This window comes from Coregonus lavaretus (assembly GCF_964263955.1).
Source record: "Coregonus lavaretus genome assembly, chromosome: 19".
Lineage (NCBI taxonomy): Eukaryota > Metazoa > Chordata > Actinopteri > Salmoniformes > Salmonidae > Coregonus > Coregonus lavaretus.
The window spans coordinates 20,064,632-20,079,848 of NC_140006.1; the positions used below are offsets into that span (position 1 = coordinate 20,064,632).

At 44.4% G+C, this 15,217-nt stretch overlaps 1 protein-coding gene across 1 annotated transcript in view; it reads left to right on the forward strand.

Moving 5' to 3' along the window:
- Positions 1 to 7,827: 7,827 nt before the first annotated feature.
- The window catches only part of LOC311146998 (uncharacterized protein), a gene marked incomplete at both ends in the record, with an annotated part of 35,227 nt that continues 27,837 nt past the window's right edge, over positions 7,828 to 15,217 (forward strand). The window contains one exon of the mRNA XM_084183594.1: positions 7,828 to 8,373. Coding sequence (XP_084039720.1) covers positions 7,828 to 8,373 — 546 coding nt within the window. The remainder of the gene's footprint in view (positions 8,374 to 15,217) is intronic.

A 15,217-nucleotide genomic window follows, 5' to 3' on the forward strand; every position in this document is an offset into this window, starting at 1 on the left:
ATTTATAACAGCGTAGTTTGTCTCCTTGCCAAACAAACATCCCTCTAATACCACACAGGTCACTCCACCACACGGTATACTCCCCCGGCAGAGACTGTTTATCCTGCTCAGAATAAGACACGGTTAAAATTAACGCAGACATTAGCATAATTCGAGATGTGTGTGTGAGTTTGCATGCAAGTGTGCTGTATCGCTTTCCCTAGTAGTGTCATGGTAAATGTGCTACAGTACTTGCTAATACTCACTAATAAGGGGTGTAATGTGATTTAGCAACAGCAGGTGAAAGTAATTTCCCTTCTGCATCTAACAATATAGACTATCTGAGTCTTTTGAGTAACTTGTGATGTAAACAAGTAGGAGATTGTTAAGGAGAATGACAGTTTGCCCCAATACCGTCTTGCAGCTGACCTAGAGAACTCTTTGTTATTAGTCTGTAAAACAAGTAATCAGGTGTTCCAAACCTACAGGGTCAGTCAGGACACACACACATTCAAACATGCACACACATGCGCACACGCTTGCGCGGACACACACGTGCCTGCACACACACACTTACGCGCACACACACACACACACACACACACACGCACGCACTCACACACACGCATTAATAAAATTACATTTTGATAATGCGATTCCTTTGCTGCCTGCCACCCTCCTGTGTGTGTGTGTGTGTGTGTGTGTGTCTAAAATTGTAAATGCTCCACACATACTGTAGCTCCTCCACTTGGCAGATATTGAGAGGGTGGGTAGGTAGGGACTTGAGTTTGGGCTCTCTGACGGCCACTGCTCCAGTTTCACTGTAAAGTGTTGGTGATGTAAACTCGACCTCTGGTTTATGTAATCAGCCCCACTACTGAAGCCTGTTTACTCCTCCCGGCCTCATCCACAGTTTAATCGTCTTACAGGTTCCCCCCAGCCGGCTCACACCAATGTAGTCTAATATGTAGCACAATTACAGACATAGACTTTTGAGATTGATGTGAACATTTTACCCATTATCTGGGAAAGCTTTCACAGTTGTGCTCAGAGTTTTGTGGTCTGCTACTTAGAGCTGCAGTTTATAGCATGCTCCAAGGCCTGTATTGGAGGACAGAAATATTCAGGTAAATAGATACAGTATCTGCTGTAGTATTCTTTAGAGCACTATATTTTCAGATCTGTACCATTGAGTGCGACCGTTGATCAGCCAGTGTTCATTTTTACATTTACATTTTAGTCATTTAGCAGACGCTCTTATCCAGAGCGACTTACAGTTAGTGAGTGCATACATTTTTCATACTGGCCCCCCGTGGGAAACAAACCCACAACCCTGGCGTTGCAAACACCATGCTCTACCAACTGAGCTACAGGGGACTTCAACTGTAGGTGAGATACAACCACATATCACTGACAAATATACAGCATACGAACATTCCATTCAATTGAATTAGTAGAAATTAAATTAGTAGTAGTGTGAGTATTTAAGCTCAAAGTTGATTTATGAGCAACTTGTGTGCAATGATCCTCTGAGGCAGCCCAGCCTTGACTTTCCTTTCCCCTCGCTCAATGGAACGTTTTTATTCCATGAAAATAATTGCATGCGTAAGGTAAGGTAACCCTCTGCACCTCTCAAAGTGACACAAGCTGAGCCAAATTACCTACGTTGTCGAAATTACCATTCTGTCACCTGTTGGTGCCCAAGGACAGGTGCCTCTCCCAGTTTGCAGTCTGTGGGCCCCTGTCTTTGTCAATGACATGTTTCACAGAGGCCTGGGAGGGCGGGCTAATCTGAATGTCTCCTTAGCCGTATCATCCCTGGATCTATGATGGGACTGGACGGGGGCATGAGTTGGCACACACATCAATGACACCATGATCATTTGAAGTGTCCTCTTAGTTGAGTTCAAGTGGCATGGGTAAAACTATATTATCATCCATCTATGAATTACAATATAATAAGTGTAGTAATACATTTATGACAGTTGTGTATGCCAACATGCATATTCTGTATGCAGTACAGTACAACATTTATCCAATATGTGTCACGAATTCAGCCGAGGCTGCTCCTCCTCCTTGCTCGGGCAGGCTTCGGCGTTCGTCGTCACCGGAGTACTTGCTGCCACCGATCTATGTTTCTGTGTTCTACTTGTTTTGTCTTTATTGTACACACCTGGTTCCAATTTACGTTAATTTGTTTCCCTATTTTACCCTCTGGTTCTCTCATCGTGTTGTGCGTGGTTGTTCGTTGTCTTGTTTGTCATTTGCCTGTGAGTCTGTATTTTTCTTCCCTGCGCGGAAGATATGTTTATTTACTTGTGATAAGTAAGGTACGTCATTGACTAAGTTCTGTGTCCTGCGCCTGACTCCGTCCTACCGCTACACACTGACACCTGACCGAATCACGCACCCATTATGGAGTCAGCAGGTACATCCATTCCTCCAGGATCAGTGGAGGAACGCACCCAGCAGCACTCGACCATGCTACAGACTCTTGGCACAGCCATGGATCGAGTGGTACAGACTATGGAGCGATGGGAGAGGGGGGGGGTTTTCTACACCTCCTTCCACTACTATTCACTCCACACCGCTGTCCACCCCTTCACCACCTGGATCCAGTGGGATTCGGCTCTTGCTCCCGAGGGCATATGATGGAACAGCTGCCGGGTGCCAGGGGTTTCTGCTCCAGGTAGAGCTCTACCTGGCAACCATCCACCCGGCTCCCTCGGGATATGAGAGCGTGACCGCCCTCATCTCCTGTCTGTCAGGGAAATCACTCGAGTGGGCCAACGCTGAGTGGGGAGGAATAGACGCGGCATCGGTGCGCTATGAGGATTTCACCCGCCGTTTCCGGGCGGTATTTGATCATCCACCGGAGGGGAGAGCGGCGGGGGAACGGTTGTTCCACCTCAGACAGGGGAAGAGGAGCGCACAGGACTTCGCACTGGACTTCAGGACCTTGGCAGCCAGCGCGGGATGGAATGAGAGGGCCCTGATCGACCATTACCGATGCAGCCTTCGGGAGGACGTTTGTCGGGAGCTGGCCTGCAGGGACACCACCCTTAACCTGGACCAGCTTGGAGATTTATCGATACGACTGGATAACCTGTTGGCCACCCGCGGACGTCCGGATCAGGGTCCGTCCAGTCCATTCCCCAGCACTTCCGACCCTACACCGATGGAACTCGGAGGTGCTGATCTAAAGGTGACCGGAAGGGGGGCTGTTTCCTGCACCAACTGTGGCCGCAGAGGACACACTGCTGGTCGGTGCTGGAAAGGGTCCTCAGGGAGTCGGCAACAGGCAGGGCATTGGTGGACCACCCCAGGTGAGTAGGCACCCGACTCACCCAGAGCTCCCTGTTGCGCACATGTGTGTTCATGTAGAATTTCCTGAGTTTTCCCTGCATTCCCAGCATAAGGCACTCGTAGATTCAGGCGCAGCTTGGAATTTTATGGACCGTCTATTTGCACATAGATTAGGGATCCCTATTGTGCCTGTTGATGTGCCCTTCCCTATCCATGCCTTAGATAGTCACCCTTTAGGGTCAGGCCTGATTAGGGAGGTCACAGCTCCACTCTGGATGAAAACGCAGGAGGGTCACGAAGAGAGAATTAGGTGCAACTACGGTGGAGACTCCAAACCAGGTCTCCACTATGCACATTCCTCCCGAATATGCCGATTTGGCTCTCGCCTTCTGTAAAAGGAAGGCGACTCAATTACCACCCCATCGACAGGGGGATTGTGCGATAAATCTCTGGGAGAGCGCTGCACTTCCTTGGAGTCACGTGTATCCTCTGTCACAGGAAGAGACGGCGGCTATGGAAACATATGTCTTCGAATCTCTGGGACAGGGATACATTCGGCCTTCCACTTCCCCTGCCTCCTCAAGTTTCTTTTTTGTGAAGAAGAAGGATGGATGTTTACGCCCGTGCATTGACTATCGAGGTCTCAATCAGATGACGGTGAAGTATAGTTATCCACTACCTCTCATTGCTAGTATGACGGAGTCATTGCACGGGGCGCACTTCTTCACCAAATTGGATCTCAGGAGCGCGTACAACCTGGTGCGTATCCGGGAAGGGGATGAGTGGAAGACGGCATTTAGTACCACCGCTGGCCACTATGAGTACCTCGTCATGCCGTATGGGTTGATGAATGCTCCCTCGGTCTTCCAATCCTTTGTCGATGAGATTTTCAGGGACCTGCACGGACAGGGTGTAGTGGTGTATATAGACAATATTCTCATATACTCCGCTACACAAGCCGAGCATGTGTTCCTGGTGCGCAAGATGCTTGGTCGATTGTTGGAACATGACCTGTACGTCAAGGCTGTGAAATGCCTGTTCTTTCAACAGTCCGTCTCCTTCTTAGGCTACCGCATGTCCGCGTCAGGGGTGGAGATGGAAAATGACCGCATTTCAGCCGTGCGTAATTGGCTGACTCCAACCACGGATAAGGAAGTGGAGCGATTCTTAGGGTTTGCCAACTACTACCGGAGGTTTATCCAGGGCTTTGGTCAGGTAGCGGCTCCCATTACCTCCTTGCTGAAGGGGGGACCGGTGCGCCTGCAGTGGTCAGTTGAGTCGGACAGGGCTTTTGGTCACCTGAAGGCTCTGTTCACCTCGGCTCCCGTGCTGGCTCATCCTGATCCCTCCTTGGCATTCATAGTCGAGGTGGACGCATCTGAGGCTGGGATAGGAGCTGTACTGTCTCAGCGCTCGGGTATGCCACTAAAGCTCCGCCCCTGTGCTTTCTTCTCGAAGAAGCTCAGTCCGGCGGAGCGTAACTATGATGTGGGGGACCGGGAGCTGTTAACTGTTGTTAAGGCTCTGAAGGCGTGGAGACATTGGCTTGAGGGGGCAAAACACCCATTCCTCATTTGGACTGACCACCGGAATCTGGAAACATCCGGGTGGCGAGGAGACTGAACCCTCGCCAGGCAAGGTGGGCCATGTTTTTCACACGTTTTGTTTTCACCATCTCATACAGACCAGGTTCCCAGAATGCTAAGGCAGACGCTCTGTCCCGGCTGTATGACACAGAGGAGCGGTCCAGGGAGCCCACTCCCATACTTCCGGCTTCTTGTCTGGTGGCATCGGTGGTATGGGAGGTTGACGCGGACATCGAGCGTGCATTACGCTCAGAGCCCACTCCCCCCCATTGTCCAGTGGGTCGTGTGTACGTTCCGTCTGATGTTCGCGATCGATTGATCTATTGGGCTCATACGTCACCCTCTTCTGGTCATCCTGGCATTGGTCGGACAGTGCGCTGTCTTAGTGGGAAGTACTGGTGGCCTACTTAAGCTAAGGACGTGAGGGTTTATGTTTCCTCCTGCTTGGTGTGCGCCCAGTGCAAGGCACCCCTACCCATTCCACAACGGCCGTGGTCACACCTATCGGTGGATTTCGTTATGGACCTCCCCCCGTCACAAGGGAATACTACGATCTTAGTCATTGTGGATCGGTTTTCGAAGTCCCGTACAGACTGCGGAGGCCCTGTTTACTCACGTCTTGCGGCACTACGGGGTACCTGAGGATATAGTTTCTGATTGGGGTCCCCAGTTCACATCAAGGGTCTGGAGGGCGTTCATAGACCATCTGGGGGTCTCGATCAGTTGGAGAGAGTAAACCAGGATGTGTGTAGGTTTCTGAGGTCCTATAGCCAGGACCGGCCAGGGGACTGGTCGGTTAACATCCCCTGGGCAGAGATGGCCCAAAACTCAATCCGCCACTCCTCCACTAACCTGTCTCCATTTCAGTGTGTACTAGGTTATCAGCCGGTCCTGGCACCATGGCATCAGAGCCAGATCGAAGCACCTGCGGTGGATGAATGGTTTCGGCGCTCGGAGGAAACCTGGAACGCTGCCCATGTACTCCTGCAACGGGCTATCAGGCGACAGAAGGCGAGTGCCGACCGCCACCGCAGTGAGGCCCCGGTGTATGCACTGGGGGACCGGGTCTGGCTCTCAACCCGAAACCTGCCCCTCCGCCTGCCCTGCCGGAAGCTGGGTCGGCGGTTTGTGGGGCCATTTAAAGTCCTGAGGAGATTGAACGAGGTTTATTATAGGTCACAGCTTTATTGTGCACACCTGGTTCCAATTTACGTTAATTTGTTTCCCTATTTTACCCTCTGGTTCTCTCATGGTGTTGTGCGTGATTGTTCGTAGTCTTGTTTGTCATTTGCCTTGGAGTCGGTATTTTTCTTCCCTGTGCGGAAGATATGTTTATTTACTTGTGATAAGTAAAGTATGTCGTTGACTAAGTTCTGTTTCCTGCGCCTGACTCCGTCCTACCGCTACACACTGACGCATGACAATATGTTTTTGTCTCCAAAGTGGCTGTGGAAAACCATTTTCTGCAGAAAAATATCTCACTGTGAATTATCCCATTCCCTTGTTCAGGGGCAATAAGCAGTGTTTGTATTGATGACACACATGTCTGTTATTACACTTTCCATTGATACAAAGCACATATATCCCAGAAGGCCCACTGTGTCAAGCATATTTTGATAGGCTTATAGGGTACACTGTTGAGGGGTCCAATTACCAGGCCCTAAGTTAAAATTGTTTCATAACTGTCTTAACTGTCTGTGAGTAGGCTAAGCGTATGTGATGGTGTGGGAAAGATCTGACTGGATGTGCTTGTCAGAGAGAGACACAGTATTAATCATGGCTGTCACCCCCTCTCCTATTTCAGCACAGAGGCTAAAGACCTTAAGCGCTTTCTCAGCCAGGGGACTGCAGGCTACAACCTGAACCTGCCTTGATTTTCTCTTGCTCCCTCACTGGGTGGGTGCTAGTTACAGCTGTTTCGCAGCCAGCAAAGAGAATCTTAAATACTGAAAATCAGGACACACATGCAGGTCTTTTCCCAATGTTATTGTGACCATTATTTTTTCAGGCTCTCATAAACACTGAGAAGGTGTGAATTGCTCCACCAATCATTAATAAAGATCTTATTAAAAAAAAATTGCAAACACAGCTGTTATGTGTGAGTGGCACTTTTGACATGATTGTTTGATATTTTGAATTGACCTAAAAATGTCCCTTACCGGTTATAAATAAAACTTGTCAGTGACCACCCCTCCTTTCCTCTCCCCAACTGTGAGCACCTGTTCAGCCTAATCATTGTGAAACCACCAAGTCAGACTGAAAAGTCTACTAATTTACATGCAACTAAAGTAAAATAAAGTGTTTAGCATCATCCCAGACAACTTTCCACTCTGCCTCAGAGAGAGGGACTGTGTACACTGGCCATTTAAAAACTTGGCAGATGGGCCAGCAACTGGCGACGGACGTGGGCTTAACATTTGTCTGACAGCCCCTCCAGAGCCGAATCCCTGCCCCTTACAGCCCCCCACCCCACAGCCCCCCGCCCCAATGGCTGGTCCCCTGCTGACGTTGGCTGTTCCGTTTACATTTAGGGAGACCGGCTTATTCCATTCTTAAAACCACCTCCAGTAGGGAGAAGTGCAGAGGTGTCAAACAGTGGGTGAAAGACATAGGGGCATAGGGACAATCTCACAGATTACGGTGACAGTTGCTAGCTGTATCTTTCTGTTTTTACTCTTTATGGATTTGAATTTTGTTCACTTATTTATTTTTCATCGAGAAAGTAGCATTTCATTCCCATTTCCGTCATTAGATCAGCTTGTCTGTACACTTGAAGACGAACACAGCGGGATAAGGCTGGCTGTGTTTTCCCCAAAAGTTTCCCCGTCTGTCTCACAGACGTTGGTCATCAACCTTTCCGTGACCCCTTTTCTGTCTCAATTGGGCATCCTAACATGATTATATCATGAGTTCAAAGATAGTGAACTATAACTCTACCCCATGAAAGCCAAGTACAATGGATAACGTAACCGACTGCACTGGTGCCGGCTTGGACCTCATTCAGAATCGCATCGAGTCTCTGAACAGTAAGATGGACAAACTCATCAACATCCAGGAGAAGGTCCTCAACCGGATGGACGGAATGTCCCAGGACATTGACGATATAGAGAGGGACATGGAAACTCTGAAGGTGTACAAGGAGGAGATCCATATCCCTGCCAGAGCCCTAACTCTACCCCCAGCCCTGGCTCAGACCCAAGGCACGGGCATGGGGGGCGAGGTGAGAGAGATGTATCAGGAGATTAGCTCCATCATGACAGTGCTGGACCAGCGCTCGGAGAAGCAGGCTGAGAAGCTGGACGGGATGGAAAAGCAGGTCCTCAGCATCCATCAGGTCATCAGATTCATTGGGGAGATGGTGAAGAGCCCCCGGGTTATGGAGATGATGTTTATGGGTCCTACAGCACACAAGGCCTCCAAGTCCAAAGACAGCAAGATGGCTATTAAGAGGCAATCGTCTGCAGAAAAGAGCAAGAGCTCAGTTACTAAGAAGAACGACAAGGTGAGACTGGAAGTTCAAACTGCACTAACCAAAGAGGTGTGTTTTTGCAGGTCTATGTAGACTATATAGAGGTTGCTTTAGTAAGGCACTTTATGCACTCAACGGAGCTCTGATTACGTTAATGTGAACTGTGTTCAGATTTGTATTATGGATTGATGTTATGGATGTGATGGCAACTTAGGTTAGATGAATTGCTGGATTCACTGTTTCCTCATGGTCCTGCAAGTTACATGTCCTTAAAAACACTTGTGTGCAGGTCTGCCACACCGGCGGTCACGAGTCATGACGGCAGTTTAATTCCACGTGACCGTTTAGTCACGGTAATTTGGCTTCTCCAAGCTCTGATGCTGCTGATGGTCATTAGCAGAATACCAAACCTGCTAACTGTCTGGTACTCAGCACTATATTGTCTCTCTAATCACTTGACATCAATGCAAATGTCCTCGAAAATCGAATAAAACAATTTATGAAAGCTATGCAATATTTCTATAGGCTATGCAATTGCGTGAGAAAAAACAGTGATGGCCTCTATTAAAAAGAGGTGGATCCCATCAGCTCTCTATAGGCTTACTATATTTATTTCTCAACTTTCCTAATATTAAGCTTTTAAGGAAAAGTGTCCTCCATTCGCTATTTAAGTGCATAGATTACATTTATTTTTTCCCGCTGCCCATGTTTCGAGACAGGTGCATGATAGTGGTCCATTCTAAATCAAAACTAATTTTTCACATATATTATTTAGTGCATTCGGAAATGTACATAAGTATTCAGACCCTTTGCTATGAGACTCAAAATTGAGCTCAGGTGCATCCCGTTTCCATTGATCATCCTTGAGATGTTTCTACAACTTGATTGGGGTCCACCTGTTGTAAATGAAATTGATTGGACATAATTTGGAAAGGCACACATCTGTCTATATAAGGTCCCACAGTGGACAATGCATGTCAGAGCAAATACCAAGGCATGAGGTCGAAGGAATTGCAGAAGGGGAGAAGGAGAAGGGCCTTGGACAGAGAGGTGACCAAAATCCCGATGGTCACTCTGACAGAGCCACCATTACGGTAGAGTGGCCAGACGGAAGCCACTCCTCAGTAAAAGGCACATGACAGCCGCTTGGAGTTTGCCAAAAAGCACCTAAAGGACTCTCAGACCATGAGAAACAAGATTCTCTGGTCTGATGAAACCAAGATTGAACTCTTTAGCCTGAATGCCAAGTGTCACGTCTGAGGAAATCTGGCACCATCCCTACGGTGAAGCGTGGTGGTGTCAGCATCATGCTGTGGGGATGTTTTTCAGTGGGACTGGGAGACTAGTCAGGATCGAGAGAAAGATGAACGGAGCAAAGTACAGAGAGATCCTTGATGAAAACCTGCTCCGGAGCGCTCAGGACCTCAGACTGGGGCAAAGGTTGACCTTCCAACAGGACAACGACCTTAAGCACACAGCCAAGACAATGCAGGAGTGGCTTCAGGACAAGTCTCTGAATGTCCTTGAGTGGCCCAGCCAGAGCCCGGACTTGAACCATATCTAACATCTCTGGAGAGACCTGAAAAAGGCTGTGCAGTGATGCTCCCCATCCAACCTGACAGAGCTTGAGAGGATCTGCAGAGAGGAATGTGAGAAACTCCCCAAATACAGGAATGCCAAGCTTGTAGCATCATACCCAAGAAGACACGAGGCTGTAATCGCTGCCAAATGTGCTTCAACAAAGTACTGAATAAAGGGCTGGATGGCATACCAGTTTTGATATACTCAGAGGACCGTTATTAGCATGTTTTACCCACTCCTATGTAAATGGTAGATTATCAGACACTCAACAAGAAGGTCTGATTTAACTATTACTGAAACGGGATACAAGTGGGAAATATAAAGATCCAGTCCATTAAAAAAATTGGAGGCCCGTACACTTCAGGGTTGTAATGCAAAAATTCTAGCAAAATGTATAGCGCATAGATTAAAAAAGGTATTGTCGGACATTATTCATTCTAATCAGACTGTTTTTTTACATGGACGATACATTGCAGATAATATAAGGCAAGTACTGGAAACAATAGAACACTATGAAAAATCAGGGAAACCAGGCCTGCTATTCATAGCATAGGAGTTTATACTGTGTATAAATGCCTGGAACATTTCAATTTTGGAGAATCTCTTATAAAATGGGTTAAAATCATGTATAGTAACCCTATGTGTAAAATAGTAAATAATGGCTACTTCTCAGAAAGTTCTAAAATATCAAGTGGAGTATAACAAGGTTGTCCACTATCGGTATATCTATTTATTATGGCCATCGAAATATTAGCTATTAAAAATCAGATCTAACCATAATATCAAGGGATTAGAAATCCAGGGCTTAATAACAAAGGTGTCATTGTACGCTGATGATTCATGTTTTCTTTTAAATCCACAACTTGGATCCCTCCACAGCCTCATAGAGGATCTAGGTAATTTTTCTAACATCTCTGGATTACAACCAAATTTTGATAAGTGCACTATATTATGTATTGATCACAAAAAAACAAAGAATTTACATTACCATGTAGTTTACCAATAAAATGGTCTGATGGTGATGTGGATATACTCGGAATACATATCCCAAATGAAATAAATGATCTCACTCCAATAAACTTTAATAGAAATTTAGCAAAAATAGATAAGATCTTGCTACCATGGAAAGGTAAATACCTGTCTATTTGTGGAAAAATCACCCTGATTAACTCTTTAGTAATATCCCAGTTTACCTATTTGCTTATTTTCTTGCCTACACCTAGCAAACAATTTTTTAAATTATATGAGAAAAAAAGATTCCATTTTATTTGGAATGGCACACCAGAGAAAATTAAACGGGCCTATTTATATAATTATGAATATGAATTAGGAGGGCAGAAATTATTAAATATTAAAGCATTAGACCTCTCTTCAGTCATACATAAACTACCGTTCAAAATTTTGGGGTCACTTAGAAATGTCCTTGTTTTCCATGAAAACATATATGAAATGAGTTTGAATAGGAAATATAGCAAAATGAATAGGAAATGTAGTCATTGACAAGGTTAGAAATAATGATTTTTTATTGAAATAATAATTGGCTCCTTCAAACTTTGCTTTCGTCAAATAATCCTCCATTTGCAGCAATTACAGCCTTGCAGACCTTTGGCATTCTAGTAGTACATTTGTTGAGGTAATCTGAAGAGATTTCACCCCATGCTTCCTGAAGCACCTCCCACAAGTTGATTTGGCTTGATGGGCACTTCTTACGTACCATACGGTCAAGCTGCTCCCACAACAGCTCAATAGGGTTGAGATCCGGTGACTGTGCTGGCCACTCCATTATAGACAGAATACCCCTAAGTAGTTATTGCATAGTTTGGAGCTGTGCTTTGGGTCATTGTCCTGTTGTAGGAGGAAATTGGCACCAATCAAGCGCCATCCACAGGGTATAGCATGGCGTTGCAAAATGGAGTGATAGCCTTCCTTCTTCAAGATCCCTTTTACCCTGTACAAATCCCCCACTTTACCACAACCAATGCACCCCCAGACCATCACATTGCCTCCACCATGCTTGACCGATGGCATCAAGCACTCCTCCAGCATCTTTTCATTTGGTCTGTGTCTCAAAAATGTTCTTGTTTGTGATCCGAACACCTCAAACTTTGATTCGTCTGTCCATAACACTTTTTACCAATCTTAATCTTTTATTTTTGTTGACCAGTCTGAGATATGGCTTTTTCTTTGCAACTCTGGCTAGAAGGTCAGCATCCCGGAGTCACCTCTTCACTGTTGACGTTGAGACTGGTGTTTTGCGGGTACTATTTAATGAAGCTGCCAGTTGAGGACCTGTGAGGCGCCTGTTTCTCAAACTAGACACTCTATTGGATTTGTCCTCTTGCTCAGTTGTACACCGGGGCCTCCCACTCCTCTTTCTATTCTGGTTAGAGCCAGTTTGTGCTGTTCTGTGAAGGGAGTATTACACAGCGTTGTACGAGATCTTTTGTTTCTTGGCAATTTCTCGCATGGAATAGCCTTCATTTCTCAGAACAAGAATAGACTGACGAGTTTCAGAAGAAAGTACTACACTAGTCTCAAGAAGGCCAGTTTTATTGCTTCTTTAATCAGCACAACAGTTTTCAGCTGTGCTAACAAAAGGGTCTTCTAATGATCAATTAGCCTTTTAAAATGATAACCGTGGATTAGCAAACACAACATGACATTGGAAAACAGGACTGATGGTTGCTGATGATGGGCCTCTGTACGCCTATGTAGATATTCCATAAAAAATCAGCCATTTCCAGCTACAATATTCATTTACAACATTAACAATGTTTACACTGTATTTCTGATCAATTTCATGTTATTTTAATGGACAAATAAATTGCAGACTCCAAACTTTTGAACGGTAGTGTTAGTTATCCTAAAATCCGAACTGGTTCTCAAGCAAATTAGTAAGAATATCTATTCTTATGTTCAAGAATGGTCTTTTTCCGTTTATTCAGATTACATCTCACTTTCAGTTATTTGAAAAGGGAATCATCTCCCAAATATCGCTATTTTTAAAACAAACCATAGAAAGTTGGTTGCAATTTCAATTTAATCCACCAGAAAGGACAGTACAAATAATGCAACAAATGTTGTGGTTAAACTCAAATATACTAATTGATAAAAAAACGTTATTTTTTAAAATAAAAAAACAAAAAACTTATAATCTTCGTTAATTATATCAGAGGTAGGAATGGTGGAGTTATGTCGCACATGCAGCTAACAAAAACATATGGACATGTCTGCTCTACCCAAAATTACAACCAACTGATTGCAGCATTACCGCAAAAATGGAAGAGGAAAGTAGAAGGGGGAAAAGTAAGGAACTTGTCTGTCGGCCCTGCATTAAAGAACATAATTGGTTAAAGAAAATTGTGATAAATAAAAAAGTATATCAGTTTCATTTAAGGACCAAAAAATTGACAGCCGTGCCATATAGATTGCAAAATAGTTTGGAAGAGATTTTTGACGTACCGATTCCATGGCACATGGTTTATGAACTGATAAGCAAAACGACGCCGGATTCAACACGTATACTTTTTAAATTTAAATTATTATACAAAATTCTTGCAACCAATAGAATGTTATTTATATGGGGGATACAACCTTCCCAGCTCTGCAGATCTTGCAGCGAAGAGACAGAATCATTAGATCATTTTTTTTTTGTACTATCCATATGTAGCTTGTTTTTGGTCACAGGTCCAGGAATGGCTGAAGAATTGCAATATTTACCTGGAGGCAACCCTGCAGGTAGCACTACTGGGTGATCTGAAAAGTCATAGTCAATCGATCAATAATATAATAATACTTTGAGCAAAAATGTTTATTTTCAATTTACAATCTGTAGAAACAATGAGAACAGAAAGGTTCAGAACTTCACAGCACAGTTGAAAAATATATGGCAAATAGAAATACAATATGGATGGGAGGGGTTGAATGGAGCTGAAGGTTGGGACTAATAACAACTAATAACAACAAGATAACTAATGTAAAACATACTGTGTCCGTAAAACGTATATAGGTTATAGGTTAAGAACTTTTGTGAAAGAGCACAGTTTGAAAGATATGGCAAATAGAAATCAAACTGGATGGACATCAGAAATAAATGGGAGAGGTTGAGGGTAGAGGAAGGACAGGAGTAAAAACAAACTAAATAGAACTATTGTAAAATTGACTGTGTCCATAAAATGTATATAGTATGTATAAGCTGGAAGTAGAGGCATAAGCGTTGTTGTTCACTAGTTTACTCCAATTAGGGGAGGGGTGGTAGGGTTAGAAAGTAAAAAAGGAATATATATTTTTAAAGTAGCCATGTCTTCACTATTATTCTACAATGTAGAAAATAGTAAAAATAATAAAATCCTTGAATGAGTAGGTGTGTCCAAACTTTTGACTGGTACTGTACATACACACATATAAATACATATACATACATATACAGTACCAGTCAAAATTTGGACACACCTACTCATTCCAGGGTTTTTCTTTATTTTTACTATTCTCTACATTGTAGAATAATAGTGAAGACATCAAAATTATGAAATAACACATTTAGAATCATGTAGTAACCAAAAAAGTGTTCTTCAAATCAAAATATATTTTATATTTGAGATTCTTCAAAGTAGCCACCCTTTGCCTTGATGACAGCTTTGCAAACTCTTGGCATTCTCTCAACCAGCTTCATGAGGTAGTCACCTGGAATGCATTTCAATTAACAGGTGTGCCTTGTTAAAAGTTAATTTGTGGAATTTCTTTCCTTCTTAATGCGTTTCAGCCAATCAGCTGTGTTGTGACAAGAGGTGGTATACGGAAGATAGCCCTATTTGGTAAAAGACCAAGTCCATATTATGGCAAGAACAGCTCAAATAAGCAAAGAGAAATGACAGTCCATCATTACTTTAAGACATGAAGGTCAGTCAATTCTGAAAATGTCAAGAACTTTTAATGTTTCTTCAAGTGCAGTTGCAAAAACCATCAAGCGCTATGATGAAACTGGCTCTCATGAGGACCGCCACAAGAAAGGAAGACCCAGATTTACCTCTGCTGCAGAGGATACGTTTATTAGAGTTAACTACACCTCAGATTGCAGCCCAAGTCAATGCTTCACAGAGTTAAAGTAACAGACACATCTCAACATCAACTGTTCAGAGGAGACTGCGTGAATCAGGCCTTCGTGGTCGAATTGCTGCAAAGAAACCACTACTAAAGGACACCAATAAGAAGACGAGACTTGCTTGGGCCAAGAAACATGAGCAATGGACATTAGACCGGTGGAAATTTGTCCTTTGGTCTGGATTCCAAATTGGAG